Consider the following 27,220-nt stretch of genomic DNA (forward strand, 5'->3'; position numbering starts at 1 on the left):
CATAATATGAACTAGGGGCACTGTGTGCCATAATATGAACTAGGGGCATGTGCCATAATATGATCTACGGGCACTGTGTGTCATAATATGATCTAGGGGCACTGTGTGCCATAATATGAACTAGGGGCACTGTCTGCCATAATATGAACTAGGGGCACTGTGTGCCATAATATGATCTAGGGGCACTGTGTGTCATAATATGAACTAGGGGCACTGTGTGCCATAATATGATCTAGGGGCACTGTGTGCCATAATATGATCTAGGGGCACTGTGTGCCATAATATGAACTAGGGGCATGTGCCATAATATGATCTAGGGGCACTGTGTGTCATAATATGATCTAGGGGCACTGTGTGCCATAATATGAACTAGGGGCACTGTCTGCCATAATATGAACTAGGGGCACTGTGTGCCATAATATGATCTAGGGGCACTGTGTGTCATAATATGAACTAGGGGCACTGTGTGTCATAATATGATCTAGGGGCACTGTGTGCCATAATATGAACTAGGGGCACTGTGTGCCATAATATGAACTAGGGGCATGTGCCATAATATGATCTAGGGGCACTGTGTGTCATAATATGAACTAGGGGCACTGTGTGTCATAATATGATCTAGGGGCACTGTGTGCCATAATATGAACTAGGGGCACTGTGTGCCATAATATGAACTAGGGGCATGTGCCATAATATGATCTACAGGCACTGTGTGTCATAATATGATCTAGGGGCACTGTGTGCCATAATATGATGAACTAGGGGCACTGTCTGCCATAATATGAACTAGGGGCACTGTGTGCCATAAAATGATCTAGGGGCACTGTGTGTCATAATATGAACTAGGGGCACTGTGTGTCATAATATGATCTAGGGGCACTGTGTGCCATAATATGATCTAGGGGCACTGTGTGCCATAATATGAACTAGGGGCATGTGCCATAATATGATCTAGGGGGACTGTGTGTCATAATATGATCTAGGGGCACTGTGTGCCATAATATGATCTAGGGGCACTGTGTGCCATAATATGATCTAGGGGCACTGTGTGTCATAATATGATCTAGGGGCACTATGTGTCATAATATGAACTAGGGGCACTGTGTGCCATAATATGATCTAGGGGCACTGTGTGTCATAATATGATCTAGGGGCACTGTGTGTCATAATATGAACTAGGGGCACTGTGTGTCATAATATGAACCAGGGGCACTGTGTGCCATAATATGAACTAGGGGCACTGTCTGCCATAATATGATCTAGGGGCACTGTGTGCCATAATATGATCTAGGGGGACTGTGTGTCATAATATGAACTAGGGGCACTGTGTGTCATAATATGATCTAGGGGCACTGTCTGCCATAATATGATCTAGGGGCACTGTGTGTCATAATATGATCTAGGGGCACTGTGTGTCATAATATGATCTAGGGGCACTGTGTGCCATAATATGATCTAGGGGCACTGTGTGTCATAATATGAACTAGGGGCACTGTGTGCCATAATATGAACTAGGGGCACTGTGTGCCATAATATGATCTAGGGGCACTGTGTGCCATAATATGAACTAGGGGCACTGTGTGTCATAATATGAACTAGGGGCACTGTGTGCCAAAATATGACCTAGGGGCACTGTCTGCCATAATATGATCTACGGGCACTGTGTGCCATAATATGAACTAGGGGCACTGTGTGCCATAATATGATCTAGGGGCACTGTGTGTCATAATATGATCTAGGGGCACTGTGTGTCATAATATCTGGAGGCACTGTCATTTATAACCAGAATAGGTGGTGGATCTCTGCCAGGTCCAGGTAATTAGTACCTGCTCCCCCCTCTCTGGCTTTATATATGATATTGCTTGGTGCTCCTGGTAACTGGAGTACCGGGAAGCTGATGTGGCTCTCTAGGGGCCAGGAGCAGAGCTGAGGAGAACCTTCTCCCTGCCAGCCATGATGTATTATAGGGAACTTTGCAGTGGATGAACCATACATTACATATACAGTGTATGTATGTGTATGTATGTATGTATGTATGTATGTATAATATATATATTATATATATATATATATATATGTGCATTACTTGAAGCCTAAACGGCACAACAATTATACAATTGTTTCCAGTCAGACTCTCATACTATGTTATATGATATAGAACATAAAATATAATTAGAGTTTTTCGTCACCTGGTAATCCGGGAATGCCCGGAAAGCCCCTTGCCCCAGGACTTCCTTTTTCACCTAAAATAAAAAGTATATTGAGTAAACTCTGATAATTACATGAAGGACAGTTACAGGCAGCGTAAACCTGAAAACTGGATATAACCTGCATTACGGCGGCATCTCTTCATGCGTGGAAGCGATATACGGGATGATGTCCCTCCTGCTGCCATCCCAGAGTGGGCAACCAGAATGTCAGCAAGTATGGATGGTAGTCTATCAGCTAGTTAGTGACACTCGCTCTAGCTCCTGGCAATGGGCTGCAGGATGATTTTCCAACAATGTACCAGGGGCATAGTTACTAACATGCGGGTTTTAGTAGTGGAGATGTTGCCCATAGCACTTTAGTACATTTCCCCCAATGTCTCCACACTATCAGCAATACAGGCTAGCGTTTATCGTGGTAACACTGCGGGCCTGATTCTGAGAGGTGTGGACTGAAAGATCTACAGTATTTACATAGACTGTCAATAGGATGACACCAAATGGTGAACACAGAAAGGTCAACACATTTTTTAATTATTATTTTAACCATAATCCTCACCCTAACCCTAATCATCCTCCCTAGTGCTTAACCCTAACCCTCCCCCTGGTGCCTAAACTTAACCGTCCCCTTCCACTACCTAACCCTAACCTTCTGCCAGGTGCCTAACCCTCCCCCTGGTGCCTAGACCTAAACATCCCCTTCCACAGTCTAACCCTAACCCTCTGCCTGGTGCCTAACCCTAACTCTCCCCCTGATGCCTAACCCTAACAGTCCCCTTCCACAGCCTAACCCTAACCTCTGCCAGGTGTCTAACCCTAACCCTCCCCCTAGTGCCTAAACCTAACCATCCCCTTCCACAGCCTAACCCTAACCTTCTGCCTGGTGCCTAACCTCCCCCTGATGCCTAACCCTAACCCTCCCCTCATGAGTAACTCTAACCATCCCCTTCCACAGCCTAACCCTAACCCTCTGCCAGGTGCCTAACCCTAACCCTCTCCCTGGTGCTAAGCCTAACTGTCCCCTTCCACACCCTTTTTTAATTATTATTTTAACCCTAATCCTCACCCTAACCCTAACCCTAATCATCCTCCCTAGTGCTTAACCCTAACCCTCCCCCTGGTGCCTAAACCTAACAGTCCCCTTCCACTGCCTAACCCTAACCCTCCCCCTGGTGCTTAACCCTAACAGTCCCTTTCCACAGCCTAACCCTCCCCCTAGTGCCTAACCCTAACTGTCCCCTTCCACAGCCTAACCCTAACCCTCCCCCTGGTGCTTAACCCTAACCCTCCCCCTGGTGGCTAACGCTAACCGTCCTCTTCCACAGCCTAACCCTAACCCTTTGCCCCAGGTGCCTAAACCTCTCCCTAGTGCCTAAACCTAACATCCCCTTCCACAGTCTAACCCTAACCTCTGCCAGGTGCGTAACCCTAACCCTCCCCCTGGTGCCTAACCCTCCCCATGGTGCATAACCCTAACTGTCCCCTTCCACAGCCTAAGCCTAACCCTCCCCCATGCTGCCTAACCCTAACCGTCCCCCTGATGCCTAAACCAAACCCTGTGCCAGGTGCCTAACCCTCTGCCAGGTGCCTAACCCTACCACTCCCCCTGATGCCTAACCCTAACCCCCTGGTGCCTAACCCTCCCCTTGGTGCCTATACCTAACCCTCTGCCAGGTGCCTAACCTTCCCCCTAGTGCCTAACCCTAACAGTCCCCTTCCACAGCCTAACTCTAACCTTCTGCCTGGAGCCTAACCCTCCCCCTGGTGCCTAACCCTAATCATCCTCTTCCACAGCCTAACCCTAACCCTCTGCCAGGTGCTAAACCTAACTGTCCCCTTCCACAGGCTAACCCTAACCTTCTGCCTTGTTCCTAACCCTAACCCTCCCCGTGGTGCTAACCCTAACTGTCCCCTGCCACAGCCTAACCCTAACCTTCTGCCTGGTGCCTAACCCTAACCCTCCCCCTGGTGCTAACTCTAACTATCCCCTTCCACAGCCTAACCCTAACCCTCTGCCAGGTGCCTAACCCTCCCACTGGTGCCTAGACCTAAACATCCCCTTCCACAGTCTAACCCTAACCCTCTGCCTGGTGCGTAACCCTAACTCTCCCCCTGATGCCTAACCCTAACAGTCCCCTTCCACTGCCTAACCCTAACCATCCCCCTGATGCCTAAACCTAACCCTGTGCCAGGTGCCTAACCCTCTCCCAGGTGCCTAACCCTAACCCTCCCCCTAATACCTAACCCTAACCACCTGATGTCTAACCCTCCCCTTGGTGCCTATACCTAACCCTCTGCCAAGTGCCTAACCTTCCCCCTAGTGCCTAACCCTAACAGTCCCCTTCCGCAGCCTAACCCTAACCTCTGCCAGGTGTCTAACCCTAACCCTCCCCCTAGTGCCTAACCCTAACTGTCCCCTTCCACAGCCTAACCCTAACCTTCTGCCTAACCCTAACCCTCCCCCTGGTGCCTAACCCTAACCGTCCCCTTCCACAGCCTAACCCTAATCTCTGCCAGGTGCCTAACCCTACCCTCCCCCTGGTGCCTAACCCTAACTGTCCCCTTCCACAGCCTAACCCTAACCCTCTGCCATGTGCCTAACCCTCCACTTGGTGCCTAAACCTAACCATCCCCTTCCACAGTCTAACCCTAACCCTCTGCCAGGTGCCTAACCTTAATCCTCCCCCTGATGCCTAACCCTAACCCTGTGCCAGGTGAATAACCCATTGCCAGGTACCTAACCCTAACCCTCCCCCTGATGCCTAACCCACTGATGCCTAACCCTCCCCTTGGTGCATATACCTAACCCTCTGCCAGGTGCCTAACCTTCCCCCTAGTGCCTAACCCTAACTGTCCCCTTCCACAGCCTGACCCTAACCCTCTGCCAGGTGCCTAACCCTCCACTTGGTGCCTAAACCTAACCATCCCCTTCCACAGTCTAACCCTAACCCTCTGCCAGGTGCCTAACCTTAATCCTCCCCCTGATGCCTAACCCTAACCCTGTGCCAGGTGAATAACCCTCTGCCAGGTGCCTAACCCTAACCTTCTCCCTGATGCCTAACCCACTGATGCCTAACCCTCCCCTTGGTGCATATACCTAACCCTCTGCCAGGTGCCTAACCTTCCCCCTAGTGCCTAACCCTAACTGTCCCCTTCCACAGCCTGACCCTAACCCTCTGCCTGCTGTCTAACCCTAACCCTCCCCTTTTGCCTAACCCTAACTCTCCCCTTCCACAGCCTAACCCTAACCTTCTGCCAGGTGCCTAACCCTCCCCTCCTCCTGGTGCCTAACCCTAACCCTCCCCCTAATGCCTAACCCTAATCCTAAAAAAAAACCATGTGAACCTTTCCTGTGTTGTCCTTTTGATCGTAACGACCTTTTGACCCTGTCGACCATCAGGTGTCGACCTATTAACTGACTAAACACTGTAGATCTTGCATCCCTTGTACAGAGTCGGATAAAACAAACCGCACTCGATGCAATTATTTGCTACTGCGCATGTGCAAACTGGGTGTGACATGGCATGTCAGTGAGCGGCTGCATTCTCCGATACACACCTGCAGCCACACCATCCGCACATGTCACAGTACTGGTGTATGTGCGGGTGGTGTCGGGGTCAGCGGCAGAGAAGCTGAAAGCAGCATGTGTATATTATCGCAGCCGCACCTCCGGCAACAGACGCAGAAGCTGCATCCTGCCCTGTGTCTCTGGCTGGCACCTCCGGCAACAGACACAGAAGCGGCATCCGGCCCTGTGTCCCTGGCTGGCACCTCCGGCAACAGACGCAGAAGCGGCATCTGGCCCTGTGTCTCTGGCTGGCACCTCCGGCAACATACGCAGAAGCGGCATCCGGCCCTATGTCTCTGGCTGGCTGTGTGCAAAAGGCGCGCCTGAAATAAATGTATGTAGAAGATAATATAGCGGTAAGTAAGGTATTGATAGAAAGTACTAGAGCAGCGCTGACATGGAGACGGCACCTCTTTAATAATTAATTCTAAAGGCAACAAGTTGTTTGGCTTCTCGTCACTTTTGTAAACTGTCGCTGTGGTGTCACCCTTGCAGGAAACCTGATAATTGCCCCTCGTATAATATTAATGCTTAGATCATGGGATGACATTTTGGGCAAATAGAACATTTAATGTTTCTTGATTTACAAATGAACTAATAACAAATCTGTCCTATTACAGGGACAGCGCAGAACATTTTCACTTACTGTATAACGGCCACTAGTTACATTATTCTTTATAATAGTTTCCCTATTATTATACCTTTTTGTCCACATTCTCCATCACTTCCCGGACGTCCAGGCTCTCCTATTAGATGTAAAAAGAAAATCACAAGTAAAATTAATTATTAATTATTTTGGAAAAAAAAATTTAATTGTATATTAGAAGCAATATTCAAACTCGGTGATAAGTGCCAGATAATTGTCATCTGTCCCAATATAAATCCCAATCACCCCCCTGTGATTTTCATAAACATACCGCACTACTATTTATATGGCTGCATTAGCTGATAACAGAGAACAGAAGCTTCCATTAAACTACAGAATGTTACATTTCTGTGACCTTATGGATGTGTTACATATATTGTTGTTATATATTCCACCAAAAACCCGGATCCAGCCTGGGTTTTCAGACATGGTTCCAACCCAGGTCAGACACCGTTTACACAGCACCATCGATCTGGGTTATTCTCATGTCAGCCCCGTTCACACTGAACCCGGGTCTGCCCAGCTAAACTTGTGAGGTCATAAAAAGTGGGAGGTGACTGCTCCACAACCACCAATCGGCTTATTTTAGGCATGACACAGGTCGGATAACCCGGGCTGCGCCGTTTACACTGCACCATCCTGGGTCCAACCCTGGTAGCTACCTGTGTTGGATTGTCAGGTAACTTGACCCAGGTTATTTTTCAGGGACCTTTTTACACTGAGCTGAGACCTGGGTAGACCCAGTAATAATCCGGGTTTTAGCTCTGGTGAAAAAGGGGCATTAGACACTTTTGATGAATGTCTTTTCAAACAATTTACCAATTAAACAAATGCGTCTAACTGGCTGCACAAATACTTGTAGATAGAAAAGTCTCATGGTTAAAAATAGTAACAGTAATAGCAAGTTATTATGTAGGTATTTATAATCAGGAAACCTATTAAAACACTTGTTTAGATATTAAAAGGCCAAATTTATCAAGATAGTTTCTCATAAAATGATGCATGACTGTATGTATCAGCGCTTTAAACAGCCAAATGCAGGAGATCACACTGCCGAAGGGTAATTAGCACTACAGATTGCAGTCCCCACTATTATGAATGCGGAGTGTGGTCCCTTTGGTTTAAATCGCTTTATGTCTATGGGGCAGACTCTGACTGGGTGGCTGCGGAGTTGGGAAATATCCAGTGGTCTTTGCTAATCTGTAACCACGCCAGGAGGATGGGGCCTACGGCAAAGCCACCATTCTCTATAACGGGGCACATGGCGTAGTGCAGCTACACAGGCACTCAGCATTGCACTACTGGGTAATTCCCATGAGACTCTGCAAAGGGGTCAGCGAAGCATGTGCTGGGCTCTGATTGGAGGAGCCCATCACATGCTCCTCTGACCCGTGGAAATCACCAGTAGCACAGCCTCATGAGTGACTTATTGCCGCTCCATACTCTGCGACTTTATGCAATTGTCACTACATACTCTGCGACTTCATGCAACTGTCACTACATACTCTGCGACTTTATGCAACTGCCGCTACATACTCTGTGACTTTATACAACTGCTGCTACATACTCTGCGACTTTATACAACTGCACCTACATACTCTGCGACTTTATACAACTGCCGCTACATACTCTGCGACTTTATGCAACTGCACCTACATACTCTGTGACTTTATACAACTGCCGCTACATACTCTGTGACTTTATACAACTGCCGCTACATACTCTGTGACTTTATGCAATTGCCGCTCCATAGTCTGCGACTTCATGCAACTGTCACTACATACTCTGCGACTTTATACAACTGCACCTACATACTCTGCGACTTTATACAACTGCACCTACATACTCTGTGACTTTGTGCAACTGCCGCTACATACTCTGCGAGAATTTATACAACTGCCGCTACATACTCTGTGACTTTATACAACTGCCGCTACATACTCTGTGACTTTATACAACTGCCGCTACATACTCTGTGACTTTATGCAATTGCCGCTCCATAGTCTGCGACTTCATGCAACTGTCACTACATACTCTGCGACTTTATACAACTGCACCTACATACTCTGCGACTTTATACAACTGCACCTTCATACTCTGTGACTTTGTGCAACTGCCGCTACATACTCTGCGAGAATTTATACAACTGCCGCTACATACTCTGCGACTTTATACAACTACCGCTACATGCTCTGCGAGAATTTATACAACTGCCGCTACATACTCTGCGAGAATTTATACAACTGCCGCTACATACTCTGCGAGAATTTATACAACTGCCGCTACATACTCTGCGAGAATTTATACAACTGCCGCTACATACTCTGCGAGAATTTATACAACTGCCGCTACATACTCTGCGAGAATTTATACAACTGCCGCTACATACTCTGCGAGAATTTATACAACTGCCACTACATACTCTGCGAGAATTTATACAACTGCACCTACATACTCTGTGACTTTATACAACTGCACCTACATACTCTGCGAGAATTTATACAACTGCACCTACATACTCTGTGACTTTATACAACTGCCGCTACATACTCTGCGACTTTATACAACTGCACCTACATACTCTGCGAGAATTTATACAACTGCACCTACATACTCTGTGACTTTATACAACTGCCGCTACATACTCTGCGACTTTATACAACTGCACCTACATACTCTGCGAGAATTTATACAACTGCACCTACATACTCTGTGACTTTATACAACTGCCGCTACATACTCTGCGACTTTATACAACTGCACCTACATACTCTGCGAGAATTTATACAACTGCACCTACATACTCTGCGACTTTATGCAACTGCACCTACATACTCTGCGAGAATTTATACAACTGCACCTACATACTCTGCGACTTTATACAACTGCCGCTACATATTCTGCGACTTCATACAACTGCACCTACATACTCTGCGACTTTATGCAAAATCCAAGTGAAGACACTAATACAGTATTTGCCTGGTTTACTGCAGGACCATCTGTTAGGGCAGTGATAGCCAACCTGATACACTTTAGGGGCCATAATAGGCGGACATCTAACCTTTATAAGGGCCACTGTGATAATGATGCTATGTCCTCCTTGTATGATGGAGATCAATGATAAATGTTAAACTGGCCTTACTGCAAAGGTTACATTTATTTATATACTATACTATGGCGCTGCTTTAATGGCTGGCTGCTCATCTCTGGTTGGATGGCCACACCCCTTCTAGCAGCTGGCTACACCCCCTAGCAGGCTTCTGTGATTGCATTCCACTGGTGGACCCTTCATGCCCCATGCCGACACTGCTATGGAGTTATATTCAAAGGAGATAAATCTTATGATCCCTCTCCTGCAGCCTCCGGCCAGCTCCAGTAGCTGACAGTGAGCACATGCGCAGTGTCAGATTCTGTGGAGGAGTCTTCACAAATGTGATAGATTCCTCCAATATGTCAGGGATGTAACTCGCAGGAACAGCGGTTATCGCTACCACAAAATATGTCAGGGATGTAACTCGCAGGGACAGCGGTTATCGCTACCACAAAATGTGTCAGGGATGTAACTCGCAGGGACAGCGGTTATCACTACCATACAATATGCCGGAGATGTAACTCGCAGGGACAGCAGTTATCGCTACCATACAATATGCCGGGGATGTAACTTGCAGGGACAGCGGTTATCACTACCATACAATATGTCAGGGATGTAACTTGCAGGGAGAGCGGTTATCACTACCATACAATATGCCGGAGATGTAACTCGCAGGGACAGCAGTTATCGCTACCATACAATATGCCGGGGATGTAACTTGCAGGGACAGCAGTTATCACTACCATGCAATATGCCGGGGATGTAACTTGCAGGGACAGCAGTTATCGCTACCATACAATATGCCGGAGATGTAACTCGCAGGGACAGCAGTTATCGCTACCACACAATATGCCGGGGATGTAACTTGCAAGGACAGCAGTTATCGCTACCACACAATATGCCGGGGATGTAACTTGCAGGGACAGCAGTTATCACTACCATACAATATGCCAGGGATGTAACTCACAGGGACAGCAGTTATCGCTACCACACAATATGCCGGAGATGTAACTTGCAGGGACAGCGGTTATCACTACCATACAATATGCTGGGGATGTAACTTGCAGGGACAACGGTTATCGCTACCATACAATATGCCATGAATGTAACTCGCAGGGACAGCAGTTATCACTACCATACAATATGCCGGGGATGTAACTTGCAGGGACAGCGGTTATCACTACCATACAATATGCCGGAGAAGTAACTTGCAGGGACAGCAGTTATCGCTACCATACAATATGCCGGGGATGTAACTTGCAGGGACAGCAGTTATCGCTACCACACAATATGCCGGGGATGTAACTTGCAGGGACAGCGGTTATCACTACCATACAATATGCCGGAGATGTAACTTGCAGGAACAGCGGTTATCACTACCATACAATATGCCGGGGATGTAACTTGCAGGGACAGCGGTTATCACTACCATACAATATGCCGGGGATGTAACTTGCAGGGACAGCGGTTATCGTTACCATACAATATGCCGGGGATGTAACTCACAGGGACAGCAGTTATCACTACCATACAATATGCCGGGGATGTAACTCGCAGGGACAGCAGTTATCACTACCATACAATATGCCGGGGATGTAACTTGCAGGGACAGCAGTTATCACTACCATACAATATGCCGGGGATGTAACTCACAAGGACAGCAGTTATCACTACCATACAATATGCCGGGGATGTAACTTGCAGGGACAGCGGTTATCACTACCATACAATATGCCGGAGATGTAACTTGCAGGGACAGCAGTTATCACTACCATACAATATGCCGGAGATGTAACTTGCAGGAACAGCGCTTATCACTACCATACAATATGCCGGGGATGTAACTTGCAGGGACAGCGTTTATCACTACCATACAATTTGCAGGGACAGCAGTTATAGCTACCATACAATATGCCGGGGATGTAACTTGCAGGGACAGCAGTTATCGCTACCATACAATATGCCGGGGATGTAACTTGCAGGGACAGCAGTTATCGCTACCATACAATATGCCGGGGATGTAGCTTGCAGGGACAGCGGTTATCGCTATCACTGTCTCTGTGAGCTACATTTAGTACATAGCTGGGATATTTTAATTCAAAATGAAAATATCCATCACGATACTGACTGTCGCAGTATTCCCGAGATTATTAATGCACAGGCCCCAAAGTGTATTAAAATTAAAAGTATCATTATCAAAGTAACGAAATTTTCAGACGCAGCACTTGTCTGAGTCACAGAAGTAGCAATCTCTCTACACATATACTAGCGATTACAAATATACTAGCGATTACACATATACTAGCGATTACACACATACTAGCGATTACACACATACTAGCGATTACACATATACTAGCGATTACACAAATACTAGCGATTACACAAATACTAGCGATTACACATATACTAGCGATTACACAAATACTAGCGATTACACATATACTAGCGATTACACAAATACTAGCGATTACACGTATACTAGCGATTACACACATACTAGCGATTACACACATACTAGTGATTACACATATAGCGATTACACACATACTAGCGATTACACACATACTAGCGATTACACATATACTAGCGATTACACATATACTAGCGATTACACACATACTAGCGATTACACATATACTAGCGATTACACAAATACTAGCGATTAAACGTATACTAGCGATTACACATATACTAGCGATTACACACGCAGACAGATGATTTTTGCGTTCTGTGCATGTGTATGCATCGTCGTGCACGTGTGCGAAGGTCTCACTGCGATCACATTGTGAATGCCGATACTACGTAGACCCATCGCAGAGTTATTGACGGGAAGTGAGCGTTTGGGGGTGGTGATGGGGGGCAGCGATACGCGGTCGTGACAGTGCGTTTGAACGCTGTTGCAGGGGTGTGCATAAATCAGCCACTGCGATGCCATAGGCAGCTTGTGTACTTACTGCGTGTGATGAGGTTAGCAATTCCTGACCCTGTGCAAATGTGCGTAAGGCAGCGATGGTACTCCATGTTTCCGATAGTTTTGCTAAGTATTACGGATGTGAGTAATGGGAAGTGGGCGTCCTTATGTTGTGCTGCAACGGCATAGCGATTGCAAACTTTAGGATATTTTTGCAGTGGACCTGCATGCGTAATCGCAGCTGTAATCGCAATAGCGATCTGTACTGAATCAGGTCCTGAGGAGGGGGGTATGTAATAAATTGCCAATTTAGTGTGGAACAGCTGGAATGTGGTGGTCCCTACATACTGTACAGCTATTGGCTGTAATGGACCCGGTGGTCTTGTGTTAGACTGCGTGTCTCATGTCCGCTGCAAGTGACCCCATGAAGCTTTGGATAAGTTCCAGCATGCAAAGATCAGAGCAGTGATTTTATAATGGAGGAGCGGGTGTAATAATATAGCGGAGGTTGATTGCTGTAACTGCACATACAGGTCCAACCATAAGTGGATCTAGTTGCTGTGTCTAGTTGGCACGTTCCTCAGAAGCTTACAGCTGACCGCTATGGCGCACTATGGGCATGATTCAGACCCACTCGCTAGATGCGGCCGCTCGCTCCCAGCGTATGGAAATTCAGCTAAGTGACGTCAAGGCAGCCGCTCGCAAGGCATAAGCATGCCCACTATGTCTTGGCGTGCGTTCACTTTGTGTTTACAGACGCCCACCAGCCTACGTCATCTCAAGGAAGTATATACAACCATCGGTACATCGGGAACCATCAGATCAGACCGCAGCGCTTGCGGTACCAGGTGACGTGTACCATGACGCTACCTGTTAATTATGCACGCCCCGGAAATGGCGTGAAAACACTCAGGCACGCCTGCGTCCGCAACTACACTCAGCCGTTACTACTGCCCTGCCCCTGTTACCACCCAAAAATGGCCTCTCCTGTCACTCACTCCACTGGGCTGTCTTTGCAGGGCGAGCGAGCACATTCCAATCGCTCGTACTAGTTTGCGCACACGCACTGTGAACTACATGCATGCGCACGTTAGCAAACATCGTCTGCACTGAGCGGCCGCTTGCTAGCGAGCAGGTCTGAATTAGGACCTATATCCCATCTCTGGAATACATGCATAGACAAAAGACTGAGGGGCCTATTTATCGAGTGTCTTCTTTCATAATATGTAGAGACTGCAGTTTCTCTATAATTTGATGTATTCCTGCTATGTACTAAGAGCCTAATGCAGGAGATTTCACAGAAATCTACTGTGAAAGGCTAATTAGCGCTGCAGATTGCGGCCCCCATTATTATCAGTGGGTCTATGGTCTGACCCCTATGTACCAAACTCCCACAAGAAAAGCTTCTCTGAGTTTGGCCCCATTAGGGGTTGGGTACGTCATCCTGACAGTCAAAATAACCCCATCATAACCCACCCCTCCCACAGCCTAACCTTAACCCTCCCCCTAGTGCCTAACCGCAACCCTCCCCCTAGTGCCTAAACGCAACCCTCCCCCTAGTGCCTGACCGCAACCCTCCCCCTAGTGCCTATCCGCAACCATCCCCTCCCGCATCCTAACCATAACCGTCCCCTCCCGCAGCCTTACCCTCCCCCTAGTGCCTAACCCTAATACTCTAATACCCTAAGGATCCGTAGAGATGCTGCTGTCGGTATTGTGACCATCGCGCTGTGCCCATTGGGATACTGACCACATGCCCCCATTAGTTTACACCAACATTCTCCGATATACGCCTATGGAGGCTTACCAGCGGGAGAGAGATCTTCCCATCCCTCTAAGCCGCCGTCCGGCTTTGGAATCTGACATTGAGCGGATGCTACACTTGTGGCGCCTTATAAATAAAGGATAATAATTATAATAATCAGTATCATATTCCCCTGTAGGAGTCTTTCCTAAATGTGCCAGAGGAGTAACTTGCAGGGACAGCGGTTCTCGCTACGATTGCAGCGCTATGATTATTAATACATAAGCCTCCGAGTTACTAGTAAATGAGAAGAGCGCGACTATTTCTACCGCTCCCAGACGGCTCAACGTCTCACTACTTTCATATACGTGCTAAGGTGTGTGTTTAATGTTTCCTGATGATTAATACCCCAGTAATAAATTGCTGTTATTATTCACCATATGAGACCATTCTATATATACATATTTGCGCAGCAGTTTAGGGTTGTTCATTATTGGAGAGATTCCTCCTCTCGCAGCCGCAATTCTATGTGTTTTATTTTTAGCGCCACAATTGACAGCAATTTAACTCAACATTTATTTTCCTTGACTTGTAAAGGGCAAGATGAGGGCGATATTTACCTTTACTTCCTGGTGGGCCCTGTAATCCCGGTAGTCCTATTGTGCCGCGGGCCCCAGGACATCCTCTCAGAATGGAAAGACTTTCGGATTCGCCAAATTCAAGGATTTTTATTTCTAATGTAAAAAAGAGAGAGAATTGATTCCACTGTGTTACACTTATCTGTTATATAATCCTGTATAATCCTGTATAATGTTTGTCCGTAACATGGAGGCACGCGCACGCTCACCGCCCACCCCTCTCTCACGGCTCCCAATGACAGCGAGGAGGGACATAGTGCTGCCATATTAATTTGTACATTCCCTCCTGAACATTGATGTATCTATAATAGGTGACCCCAGGATCCAGAGGGGCCCACACCACACACGCTGCACCCGTATAATTCTACTTCTCTCTCCGGAGTCCCGCGTCAGCTGGCGCATTAGTCAAAAATCACTGGAAAATTGGTGCATTTGCACATGTGCAGTCAGGGCACAGACTGAAATAATAATAATGCCCCTTATGTTGTGCCCCCAGTAATGCCCCTTATGCAGTGCCCCCACTAATGCCCCTTATGCAGAGCCCCCAGTAATGTACTTAGTAATGCCCCTTATGCAGAGTCCCAGTAATGTCCCCAGTAATGCCCCTTATGTTGTGCCCCCAGTAATGCCCCTTATGCAGAGACCCCAGTAATGTCGCTAGTAGTGTCCCTTATGTTGTGTCCCCAGTAATGCCCCTTATGCAAAGCCCCAGTAATGTCCCCAGTAATGCCCGTATGTTGTGTCCCTAGTAGTGTCCCTAGTAATGCCCCTTATGTTGTGCCCCCAGTAATGCCCCTTATGCAAGAGCCCCCAATAATGCCCCTTATGCAGAGCCCCCAGTAATGTCCCCAGTAATGCCCCTTTTGTTGTGTCCCCAGTAGTGTCCCTTATGCAGAGCCCCCAATAATGCCCCTTATGCAGAGCCCCCAGTAATGTCCCCAGTAATGCCACTTATGTTGTGTCCCCAGTAATGCCCCTTATGCAGAGCCCCCAATAATGCCCCTTATGCAGAGCCCCCAGTAATGTCCCCAGTAATGCCCCTTATGTTGACATGAAGGGTACTTACTTCCCAGATACAGACATGAAGGGTACTTACTGCCCAGATACAGACATGAAGGGTACTTACTGCCCAGTTACAGACATATAGGGTACTTACTGTCCAGTTACAGACATGAAGGGCACTTACTGCCCAGTTACAGACATGAAGGGCACTTACTGCCCAGTTACAGACATGAAGGGTACTTACTGCCCAGATACAGACATGAAGGGCACTTACTGCCCAGTTACAGACATGAAGGGTACTTACTGCCCAGTTACAGGCATGAAGGGCTTACTGCCCAGTTACAGACATGAAGGGTAGTTACTGCCAAGATATAGACATGAAGGGTACTTACTGCCCAGTTACAGGCATGAAGGGCACTTACTGCCCAGTTACAGACATGAAGGGCACTTACTGCCCAGATACAGACATGAAGGGCACTTACTGCCCAGTTACAGACATGAAGGGTAGTTACTGCCAAGATACAGACATGAAGGGTACATACTGCCCAGTTACAGACATGAAGGGTACTTACTGCCCTGTTACAGACATGAAGGGCACTTACTGCCCAGATACAGACATGAAGGGCACTTACTGCCCAGTTACAGACATGAAGGGTACTTACTGCCCAGATACAGACATGAAGGGTACATACTGCCCAGTTACAGACATGAAGGGTACTTACTGCCCTGTTACAGACATGAAGGGCACTTACTGCCCAGATACAGACATGAAGGGCACTTACTGCCCAGTTACAGACATGAAGGGTACTTACTGCCCAGATACAGACATGAAGGGTACTTACTGCCCAGATACAGACATGAAGGGCACTTACTGCCCAGTTACAGACATGAAGGGTACTTACTGCCCAGTTACAGGCATGAAGGGCACTTACTGCCCAGTTACAGACATGAAGGGTAGTTACTGCCAAGATACAGACATGAAGGGTACTTACTGCCCAGTTACAGGCATGAAGGGCACTTACTGCCCAGTTACAGACATGAAGGGCACTTACTGCCCAGATACAGACATGAAGGGCACTTACTGCCCAGTTACAGACATGAAGGGTAGTTACTGCCAAGATACAGACATGAAGGGTACATACTGCCCAGTTACAGACATGAAGGGTACTTACTGCCCTGTTACAGACACGAAGGGCACTTACTGCCCACACCACACATGCTGCACCCGTATAATTCTACTTCTCTCTCCGGAGTCCTGCGTCAGCTGGCGCATTAGTCAAATATCACTGGAAAATTGGTGCATTTGCACATGTGCAGTCAGGGCACAGACTGAGATAATAATAATGCCCCTTATGCAGTGCCCCCAGTAATGCCCCTTATGCAGTGCCCCCACTAATGCCCCTTATGCAGAGCCCCCAGTAATGTACTTAGTAATGCCCCTTATGCAGAGTCCCAGTAATGTCCCCAGTAATGCCCCTTATGTTGTGCCCCCAGTAATGCCCCTTATGCAGAGCCCCCAATAATGCCCCTTATGCAGAGCCCCCAGTAATGTCCCCAGTAATGCCCCTTATGTTGACATGAAGGGTACTTACTTCCCAGATACAGACATGAAGGGTACTTACTGCCCAGATACAGACATGAAGGGTACTTACTGCCCAGTTAGACATATAGGGTACTTACTGCCCAGTTACAGACATGAAGGGCACTTACTGCCCAGTTACAGACATGAAGGGTACTTACTGCCCAGATACAGACATGAAGGGCACTTACTGCCCAGTTACAGACATGAAGGGTACTTACTGCCCAGTTACAGGCATGAAGGGCACTTACTGCCCAGTTACAGACATGAAGGGTAGTTACTGCCAAGATACAGACATGAAGGGTACTTACTGCCCAGTTACAGGCATGAAGGGCACTTACTGCCCAGTTACAGACATGAAGGGCACTTACTGCCCAGATACAGACATGAAGGGCACTTACTGCCCAGTTACAGACATGAAGGGTAGTTACTGCCAAGATACAGACATGAAGGGTACATACTGCCCAGTTACAGACATGAAGGGTACTTACTGCCCTGTTACAGACATGAAGGGCACTTACTGCCCAGATACAGACATGAAGGGCACTTACTGCCCAGTTACAGACATGAAGGGTACTTACTGCCCAGATACAGACATGAAGGGTACATACTGCCCAGTTACAGACATGAAGGGTACTTACTGCCCTGTTACAGACATGAAGGGCACTTACTGCCCAGATACAGACATGAAGGGCACTTACTGCCCAGTTACAGACATGAAGGGTACTTACTGCCCAGATACAGACATGAAGGGTACTTACTGCCCAGATACAGACATGAAGGGCACTTACTGCCCAGTTACAGACATGAAGGGTACTTACTGCCCAGTTACAGGCATGAAGGGCACTTACTGCCCAGTTACAGACATGAAGGGTAGTTACTGCCAAGATACAGACATGAAGGGTACTTACTGCCCAGTTACAGGCATGAAGGGCACTTACTGCCCAGTTACAGACATGAAGGGCACTTACTGCCCAGATACAGACATGAAGGGCACTTACTGCCCAGTTACAGACATGAAGGGTAGTTACTGCCAAGATACAGACATGAAGGGTACATACTGCCCAGTTACAGACATGAAGGGTACTTACTGCCCTGTTACAGACACGAAGGGCACTTACTGCCCACACCACACATGCTGCACCCGTATAATTCTACTTCTCTCTCCGGAGTCCTGCGTCAGCTGGCGCATTAGTCAAATATCACTGGAAAATTGGTGCATTTGCACATGTGCAGTCAGGGCACAGACTGAGATAATAATAATGCCCCTTATGCAGTGCCCCCAGTAATGCCCCTTATGCAGTGCCCCCACTAATGCCCCTTATGCAGAGCCCCCAGTAATGTACTTAGTAATGCCCCTTATGCAGAGTCCCAGTAATGTCCCCAGTAATGCCCCTTATGTTGTGCCCCCAGTAATGCCCCTTATGCAGAGCCCCCAATAATGCCCCTTATGCAGAGCCCCCAGTAATGTCCCCAGTAATGCCCCTTATGTTGACATGAAGGGTACTTACTTCCCAGATACAGACATGAAGGGTACTTACTGCCCAGATACAGACATGAAGGGTACTTACTGCCCAGTTAGACATATAGGGTACTTACTGCCCAGTTACAGACATGAAGGGCACTTACTGCCCAGTTACAGACATGAAGGGTACTTACTGCCCAGATACAGACATGAAGGGCACTTACTGCCCAGTTACAGACATGAAGGGTACTTACTGCCCAGTTACAGGCATGAAGGGCACTTACTGCCCAGTTACAGACATGAAGGGTAGTTACTGCCAAGATACAGACATGAAGGGTACTTACTGCCCAGTTACAGGCATGAAGGGCACTTACTGCCCAGTTACAGACATGAAGGGCACTTACTGCCCAGATACAGACATGAAGGGCACTTACTGCCCAGTTACAGACATGAAGGGTAGTTACTGCCAAGATACAGACATGAAGGGTACATACTGCCCAGTTACAGACATGAAGGGTACTTACTGCCCTGTTACAGACACGAAGGGCACTTACTGCCCACACCACACATGCTGCACCCGTATAATTCTACTTCTCTCTCCGGAGTCCTGCGTCAGCTGGCGCATTAGTCAAAAATCACTGGAAAATTGGTGCATTTGCACATGTGCAGTCAGGGCACAGACTGAGATAATAATAATGCCCCTTATGTTGTGCCCCCAGTAATGCCCCTTATGCAGTGCCCCCACTAATGCCCCTTATGCAGAGCCCCCAGTAATGTACTTAGTAATGCCCCTTATGCAGAGTCCCAGTAATGTCCCCAGTAATGCCCCTTATGTTGTGCCCCCAGTAATGCCCCTTATGCAGAGACCCCAGTAATGTCGCTAGTAGTGTCCCTTATGTTGTGTCCCCAGTAATGCCCCTTATGCAAAGCCCCAGTAATGTCCCCAGTAATGCCCGTATGTTGTGTCCCTAGTAGTGTCCCTAGTAATGCCCCTTATGTTGTGCCCCCAGTAATGCCCCTTATGCAAGAGCCCCCAATAATGCCCCTTATGCAGAGCCCCCAGTAATGTACTTAGTAATGCCCCTTATGCAGAGTCCCAGTAATGTCCCCAGTAATGCCCCTTATGTTGTGCCCCCAGTAATGCCCCTTATGCAGAGCCCCCAATAATGCCCCTTATGCAGAGCCCCCAGTAATGTCCCCAGTAATGCCCCTTATGTTGACATGAAGGGTACTTACTTCCCAGATACAGACATGAAGGGTACTTACTGCCCAGATACAGACATGAAGGGTACTTACTGCCCAGTTAGACATATAGGGTACTTACTGCCCAGTTACAGACATGAAGGGCACTTACTGCCCAGTTACAGACATGAAGGGCACTTACTGCCCAGTTACAGACATGAAGGGTACTTACTGCCCAGATACAGACATGAAGGGCACTTACTGCCCAGTTACAGACATGAAGGGTACTTACTGCCCAGTTACAGGCATGAAGGGCACTTACTGCCCAGTTACAGACATGAAGGGTAGTTACTGCCAAGATACAGACATGAAGGGTACTTACTGCCCAGTTACAGGCATGAAGGGCACTTACTGCCCAGTTACAGACATGAAGGGCACTTACTGCCCAGATACAGACATGAAGGGCACTTACTGCCCAGTTACAGACATGAAGGGTAGTTACTGCCAAGATACAGACATGAAGGGTACATACTGCCCAGTTACAGACATGAAGGGTACTTACTGCCCTGTTACAGACACGAAGGGCACTTACTGCCCACACCACACATGCTGCACCCGTATAATTCTACTTCTCTCTCCGGAGTCCTGCGTCAGCTGGCGCATTAGTCAAAAATCACTGGAAAATTGGTGCATTTGCACATGTGCAGTCAGGGCACAGACTGAGATAATAATAATGCCCCTTATGTTGTGCCCCCAGTAATGCCCCTTATGCAGTGCCCCCACTAATGCCCCTTATGCAGAGCCCCCAGTAATGTACTTAGTAATGCCCCTTATGCAGAGTCCCAGTAATGTCCCCAGTAATGCCCCTTATGTTGTGCCCCCAGTAATGCCCCTTATGCAGAGACCCCAGTAATGTCGCTAGTAGTGTCCCTTATGTTGTGTCCCCAGTAATGCCCCTTATGCAAAGCCCCAGTAATGTCCCCAGTAATGCCCGTATGTTGTGTCCCTAGTAGTGTCCCTAGTAATGCCCCTTATGTTGTGCCCCCAGTAATGCCCCTTATGCAAGAGCCCCCAATAATGCCCCTTATGCAGAGCCCCCAGTAATGTCCCCAGTAATGCCCCTTTTGTTGTGTCCCCAGTAGTGTCCCTTATGCAGAGCCCCCAATAATGCCCCTTATGCAGAGCCCCCAGTAATGTCCCCAGTAATGCCACTTATGTTGTGTCCCCAGTAATGCCCCTTATGCAGAGCCCCCAATAATGCCCCTTATGCAGAGCCCCCAGTAATGTCCCCAGTAATGCCCCTTATGTTGACATGAAGGGTACTTACTTCCCAGATACAGACATGAAGGGTACTTACTGCCCAGATACAGACATGAAGGGTACTTACTGCCCAGTTACAGACATATAGGGTACTTACTGTCCAGTTACAGACATGAAGGGCACTTACTGCCCAGTTACAGACATGAAGGGCACTTACTGCCCAGTTACAGACATGAAGGGTACTTACTGCCCAGATACAGACATGAAGGGCACTTACTGCCCAGTTACAGACATGAAGGGTACTTACTGCCCAGTTACAGGCATGAAGGGCTTACTGCCCAGTTACAGACATGAAGGGTAGTTACTGCCAAGATATAGACATGAAGGGTACTTACTGCCCAGTTACAGGCATGAAGGGCACTTACTGCCCAGTTACAGACATGAAGGGCACTTACTGCCCAGATACAGACATGAAGGGCATTTACTGCCCAGTTACAGACATGAAGGGTAGTTACTGCCAAGATACAGACATGAAGGGTACATACTGCCCAGTTACAGACATGAAGGGTACTTACTGCCCTGTTACAGACATGAAGGGCACTTACTGCCCAGATACAGACATGAAGGGCACTTACTGCCCAGTTACAGACATGAAGGGTACTTACTGCCCAGATACAGACATGAAGGGTACATACTGCCCAGTTACAGACATGAAGGGTACTTACTGCCCTGTTACAGACATGAAGGGCACTTACTGCCCAGATACAGACATGAAGGGCACTTACTGCCCAGTTACAGACATGAAGGGTACTTACTGCCCAGATACAGACATGAAGGGTACTTACTGCCCAGATACAGACATGAAGGGCACTTACTGCCCAGTTACAGACATGAAGGGTACTTACTGCCCAGTTACAGGCATGAAGGGCACTTACTGCCCAGTTACAGACATGAAGGGTAGTTACTGCCAAGATACAGACATGAAGGGTACTTACTGCCCAGTTACAGGCATGAAGGGCACTTACTGCCCAGTTACAGACATGAAGGGCACTTACTGCCCAGATACAGACATGAAGGGCACTTACTGCCCAGTTACAGACATGAAGGGTAGTTACTGCCAAGATACAGACATGAAGGGTACATACTGCCCAGTTACAGACATGAAGGGTACTTACTGCCCTGTTACAGACACGAAGGGCACTTACTGCCCACACCACACATGCTGCACCCGTATAATTCTACTTCTCTCTCCGGAGTCCTGCGTCAGCTGGCGCATTAGTCAAAAATCACTGGAAAATTGGTGCATTTGCACATGTGCAGTCAGGGCACAGACTGAGATAATAATAATGCCCCTTATGCAGTGCCCCCAGTAATGCCCCTTATGCAGTGCCCCCACTAATGCCCCTTATGCAGAGCCTCCAGTAATGTACTTAGTAATGCCCCTTATGCAGAGTCCCAGTAATGTCCCCAGTAATGCCCCTTATGTTGTGCCCCCAGTAATGCCCCTTATGCAGAGCCCCCAATAATGCCCCTTATGCAGAGCCCCCAGTAATGTCCCCAGTAATGCCCCTTATGTTGACATGAAGGGTACTTACTTCCCAGATACAGACATGAAGGGTACTTACTGCCCAGATACAGACATGAAGGGTACTTACTGCCCAGTTACAGACATATAGGGTACTTACTGCCCAGTTACAGACATGAAGGTCACTTACTGCCCAGTTACAGACATGAAGGGCACTTACTGCCCAGTTACAGACATGAAGGGTACTTACTGCCCAGATACAGACATGAAGGGCACTTACTGCCCAGTTACAGACATATAGGGTAATTACTGCCCAGTTACAGACATGAAGGGCACTTACTGCCCAGTTACAGACATGAAGGGCACTTACTGCCCAGTTACAGGCATGAAGGGCACTTACTGCCCAGATACAGACATGAAGGGCACTTACTGCCCAGTTACAGACATATAGGGTAATTACTGCCCAGTTACAGACATGAAGGGCACTTACTGCCCAGTTACAGACATGAAGGGCACTTACTGCCCAGTTACAGACATGAAGGGTACTTACTGCCCAGATACAGACATGAAGGGCACTTACTGCCCAGTTACAGACATGAAGGGCACTTACTGCCCAGTTACAGACATGAAGGGCACTTACTGCCCAGTTACAGACATGAAGGGCACTTACTGCCAAGATACAGACATGAAGGGCACTTACTGCCCAGTTACAGACATGAAGGGCACTTACTGCCCAGTTACAGACATGAAGGGCACTTACTGCCCAGTTACAGACATGAAGGGCACTTACTGCCCAGTTACAGACATGAAGGGCACTTACTGCCCAGTTACAGACATGAAGGGCACTTACTGCCCAGTTACAGACATGAAGGGCACTTACTGCCCAGTTACAGACATGAAGGGCACTTACTGCCCAGTTACAGACATGAAGGGTACTTACTGCCCAGTTACAGACATGAAGGGCACTTACTGCCCAGTTACAGACATGAAGGGCACTTACTGCCCAGTTACAGACATGAAGGGTACTTACTGCCCAGTTACAGACATGAAGGGTACTTACTGCCCAGTTACAGACATGAAGGGCACTTACTGCCCAGTTACAGACATGAAGGGCACTTACTGCCCAGTTACAGACATGAAGGGTACTTACTGCCCAGTTACAGACATGAAGGGCACTTACTGCCCAGTTACAGACATGAAGGGCACTTACTGCCCAGTTACAGACATGAAGGGCACTTACTGCCCAGTTACAGACATGAAGGGTACTTACTGCCCAGTTACAGACATGAAGGGCACTTACTGCCCAGTTACAGACATGAAGGGCACTTACTGCCCAGTTACAGACATGAAGGGTACTTACTGCCCAGTTACAGACATGAAGGGCACTTACTGCCCAGTTACAGACATGAAGGGCACTTACTGCCCAGTTACAGACATGAAGGGTACTTACTGCCCAGTTACAGACATGAAGGGCACTTACTGCCCAGTTACAGACATGAAGGGCACTTACTGCCCAGTTACAGACATGAAGGGTACTTACTGCCCAGTTACAGACATGAAGGGTACTTACTGCCCAGTTACAGACATGAAGGGCACTTACTGCCCAGTTACAGACATGAAGGGCACTTACTGCCCAGTTACAGACATGAAGGGTACTTACTGCCCAGTTACAGACATGAAGGGCACTTACTGCCCAGTTACAGACATGAAGGGCACTTACTGCCCAGTTACAGACATGAAGGGCACTTACTGCCCAGTTACAGACATGAAGGGTACTTACTGCCCAGTTACAGACATGAAGGGCACTTACTGCCCAGTTACAGACATGAAGGGCACTTACTGCCCAGTTACAGACATGAAGGGTACTTACTGCCCAGTTACAGACATGAAGGGCACTTACTGCCCAGTTACAGACATGAAGGGCACTTGGTAAGAAGTAAATGATATAAGGAGACACAACAGAATACTTGTTATAAAAGTAAAAATATTGTAAAATTCAGAAGTGTTTGTAGATTACTCACCTGGACAGCTCTCTTTATCCGCCAGACACAGCACCGCGAATATCCCGGTGCAGACGCACAATGTGAAGTGTGACCGCAGTTTCATGGCTGATGCCTGTCTACTGAAATGTGCAGCTATGTATTAATGCCTGGCCAGGGGCCTTATAACAAACATTTAGCTCCACTCATTCCCGAAAGCTCAGAGAGCTGTGACCTGTCCTGATAAACATTTAGGAAGTTGAAGGACAGGTAAATATAACAATGATAGTACATTTATCTATAAAGGATAAAGGTCACCTATTTATCTCATAATTTTGTTGTAAATCAAGAAATTTAATCTACAACTCAATTTATTTTACTAATCCAAAAGTAAATAGAGGCAGCAAAGGAGAGACTCCCAGACACAGGAGCTTACACGTCTCGCTATGAAACCAATGCTAGGGGCCCAGTAATGTCAGAGGCCACCAGTAAGCTCTGCAGTGTATCCAGCTCAAACATTGTGCAACAAAATAATAAACCCCTGCGCTTAGGAGAGGGGAATCCTGGTCACTACTTTCCCATAAGCCATATCTGCATCGTTTTTTTACTTACTGTAACTTTTAACAAACTTAATGGGCGGTGAGAGAAGATCTGTCTTTTTGGACCGATTTGTTAAATTGAAACCTAAATACCAATCAGTGCCCAGCATGGTATTTAGTAGGGATGAGTGGGCTCGGATATTAGAGATCTGAACCCACCCGAATTTTGCAGATCCAAGTCGGATTCAAGCCGGCTCAGGTTGTCCCTCCTGACTTGGATCTCAAAACGTCATTATCCCGCTGTCTGATTGTCGCAGATTTTGCATTGTATAAAAGGTTCCTGCAATCGCCACCATTTTCATTCCAGCTGTGGAAAGTGAAGAGGAAGGAGGGGGCTGTGATCGCTGTGCTGTTGCTGTGTGTGCATAGGGGCTGGCTGCTTAATGTCCATACTGCATAGGGGCTGGCTGGCTGTTGTCACTTGTCAAAGGGCCTGGCTGGCTGTTGTCACTTGTCATAGGGGCTGGCTGGCTGTTGTCCACTAGTCCATACTAGGGCTGGCTGCTGTGCTGGGCTGTGCCTGTTGTCCATAAGGGCTGTGTTATCAGGGGTGGAACTATGGGAGACAATGGAGGCGCCTGCCGCCATGCGCCAGCACTGATGGGGCACCTCCTCCATTGCCCACAATATATTGATCCCACTTAGGGCTGTAACTATGTACCCAGAGTGTACCATCACAGCCGCCCAATACATGACACCTCTTCCTGGCACCTTAGAAGCCACCATACACTAGTGGAGAACTCCGTCTATCTATAGCCTCTGTCTATCTATAGCCTGTTCCTACTCATTGATGTCGCTGTTCCTCAGCAGATTATTATGTCAGTGTGACATGTCCAGCACCTCCCCTCACCCACAACTCCCTGTCACACTCCTCCCTGTTATGTCACTTGCAGCGCATTCATCAAATTGGAAAGGGTATTTCAAATTCTGAAAATTTGGGGACAAAAAAAACGAACAACAATCAGTCCAGTGTCACCTAGCTGCTCCCTTCTATCTGGATCCAAGCGCGTGCAAACTCCACCACCAACACTTGCATCATCATCAACATCCTCTTTCGTGGTCAGAAGTAGTCCTGCATCCAATTCCATAAGAATAACTGACTCCTCTCCTATTCGTTGTTCCTCAGCAGGATCCTTGAGTGCTATGCCTGCTGTTGCTGTCAGTGGATCTTCATCCCAGAAGGGGACCAGGATGAAGACTACTTATAGTTTAACCAGACAATTGACTGTCAAACAATCCTTTGCAATGGGGAACAAGTTTGACATCAGACACCCAGTTGCACAGCGGATTACTGATGCTATGCTGGTATTAGATGTGCATCCAGTATCCACCATTAATGCAGTGGGTTTTATTACACAGTTAGTGGTGTCCCCGCTACCAGGTCCCTTCTAGATTCCACTTCTCTAGAATAGCAATTCCCAATTTGTACAAGGACATTAATACGTTTTTTTTTCTTAATGGCCTCCAAAATGTCGTTGTGCCCTCTGTTCACTCAACCACAGATATGTGGACAAGTGGGACAGGGCAAACTAAAGATTACATGATTGTGACAGCCCACTGGGTAAGTGTATTGCCTCCAACAGTGCAAACTGCAGCAGCATCTAACAAATGCCAGCTCATTCAGAGGCAGGCTACTCTGTGTATCACCGGTTTCAGTAAGAGGCATACCGCTGAGAACCTCTTAGAGAAACTCCAGGAAATCATTGCAAAATGGCTTACCCCACTTGGAGTCTCCTTGGGATTTGTGATTCCTGACAATGCCAGCAATATTGTGAGAGCATTACATGTGGGAGAATTCGAACACATCCCATGTTTTTCTCA

At 47.6% G+C, this 27,220-nt stretch overlaps 1 protein-coding gene across 1 annotated transcript in view; it reads right to left on the reverse strand.

Moving 5' to 3' along the window:
• Positions 1–24,927, reverse strand: part of LOC148477745 (ficolin-1-A-like) — a 120,656-nt gene extending 95,729 nt beyond the window's left edge. Inside the window, exons 1-4 of the mRNA XM_088456260.1 lie at positions 24,843–24,927; positions 14,791–14,904; positions 6,477–6,521; positions 2,190–2,243 (exon numbers count right to left, since the gene is read on the reverse strand). Of these exons, the coding sequence (XP_088312386.1) occupies positions 2,190–2,243; positions 6,477–6,521; positions 14,791–14,904; positions 24,843–24,927 (298 nt within the window). The remainder of the gene's footprint in view (positions 1–2,189; positions 2,244–6,476; positions 6,522–14,790; positions 14,905–24,842) is intronic.
• Positions 24,928–27,220: the final 2,293 nt, after the last annotated feature.

This window comes from Taudactylus pleione, unplaced genomic scaffold (assembly GCF_031769625.1).
Source record: "Taudactylus pleione unplaced genomic scaffold, aTauple2 ptg000694l, whole genome shotgun sequence".
In the NCBI taxonomy this organism is placed as follows: Eukaryota; Metazoa; Chordata; class Amphibia; order Anura; family Myobatrachidae; genus Taudactylus; species Taudactylus pleione.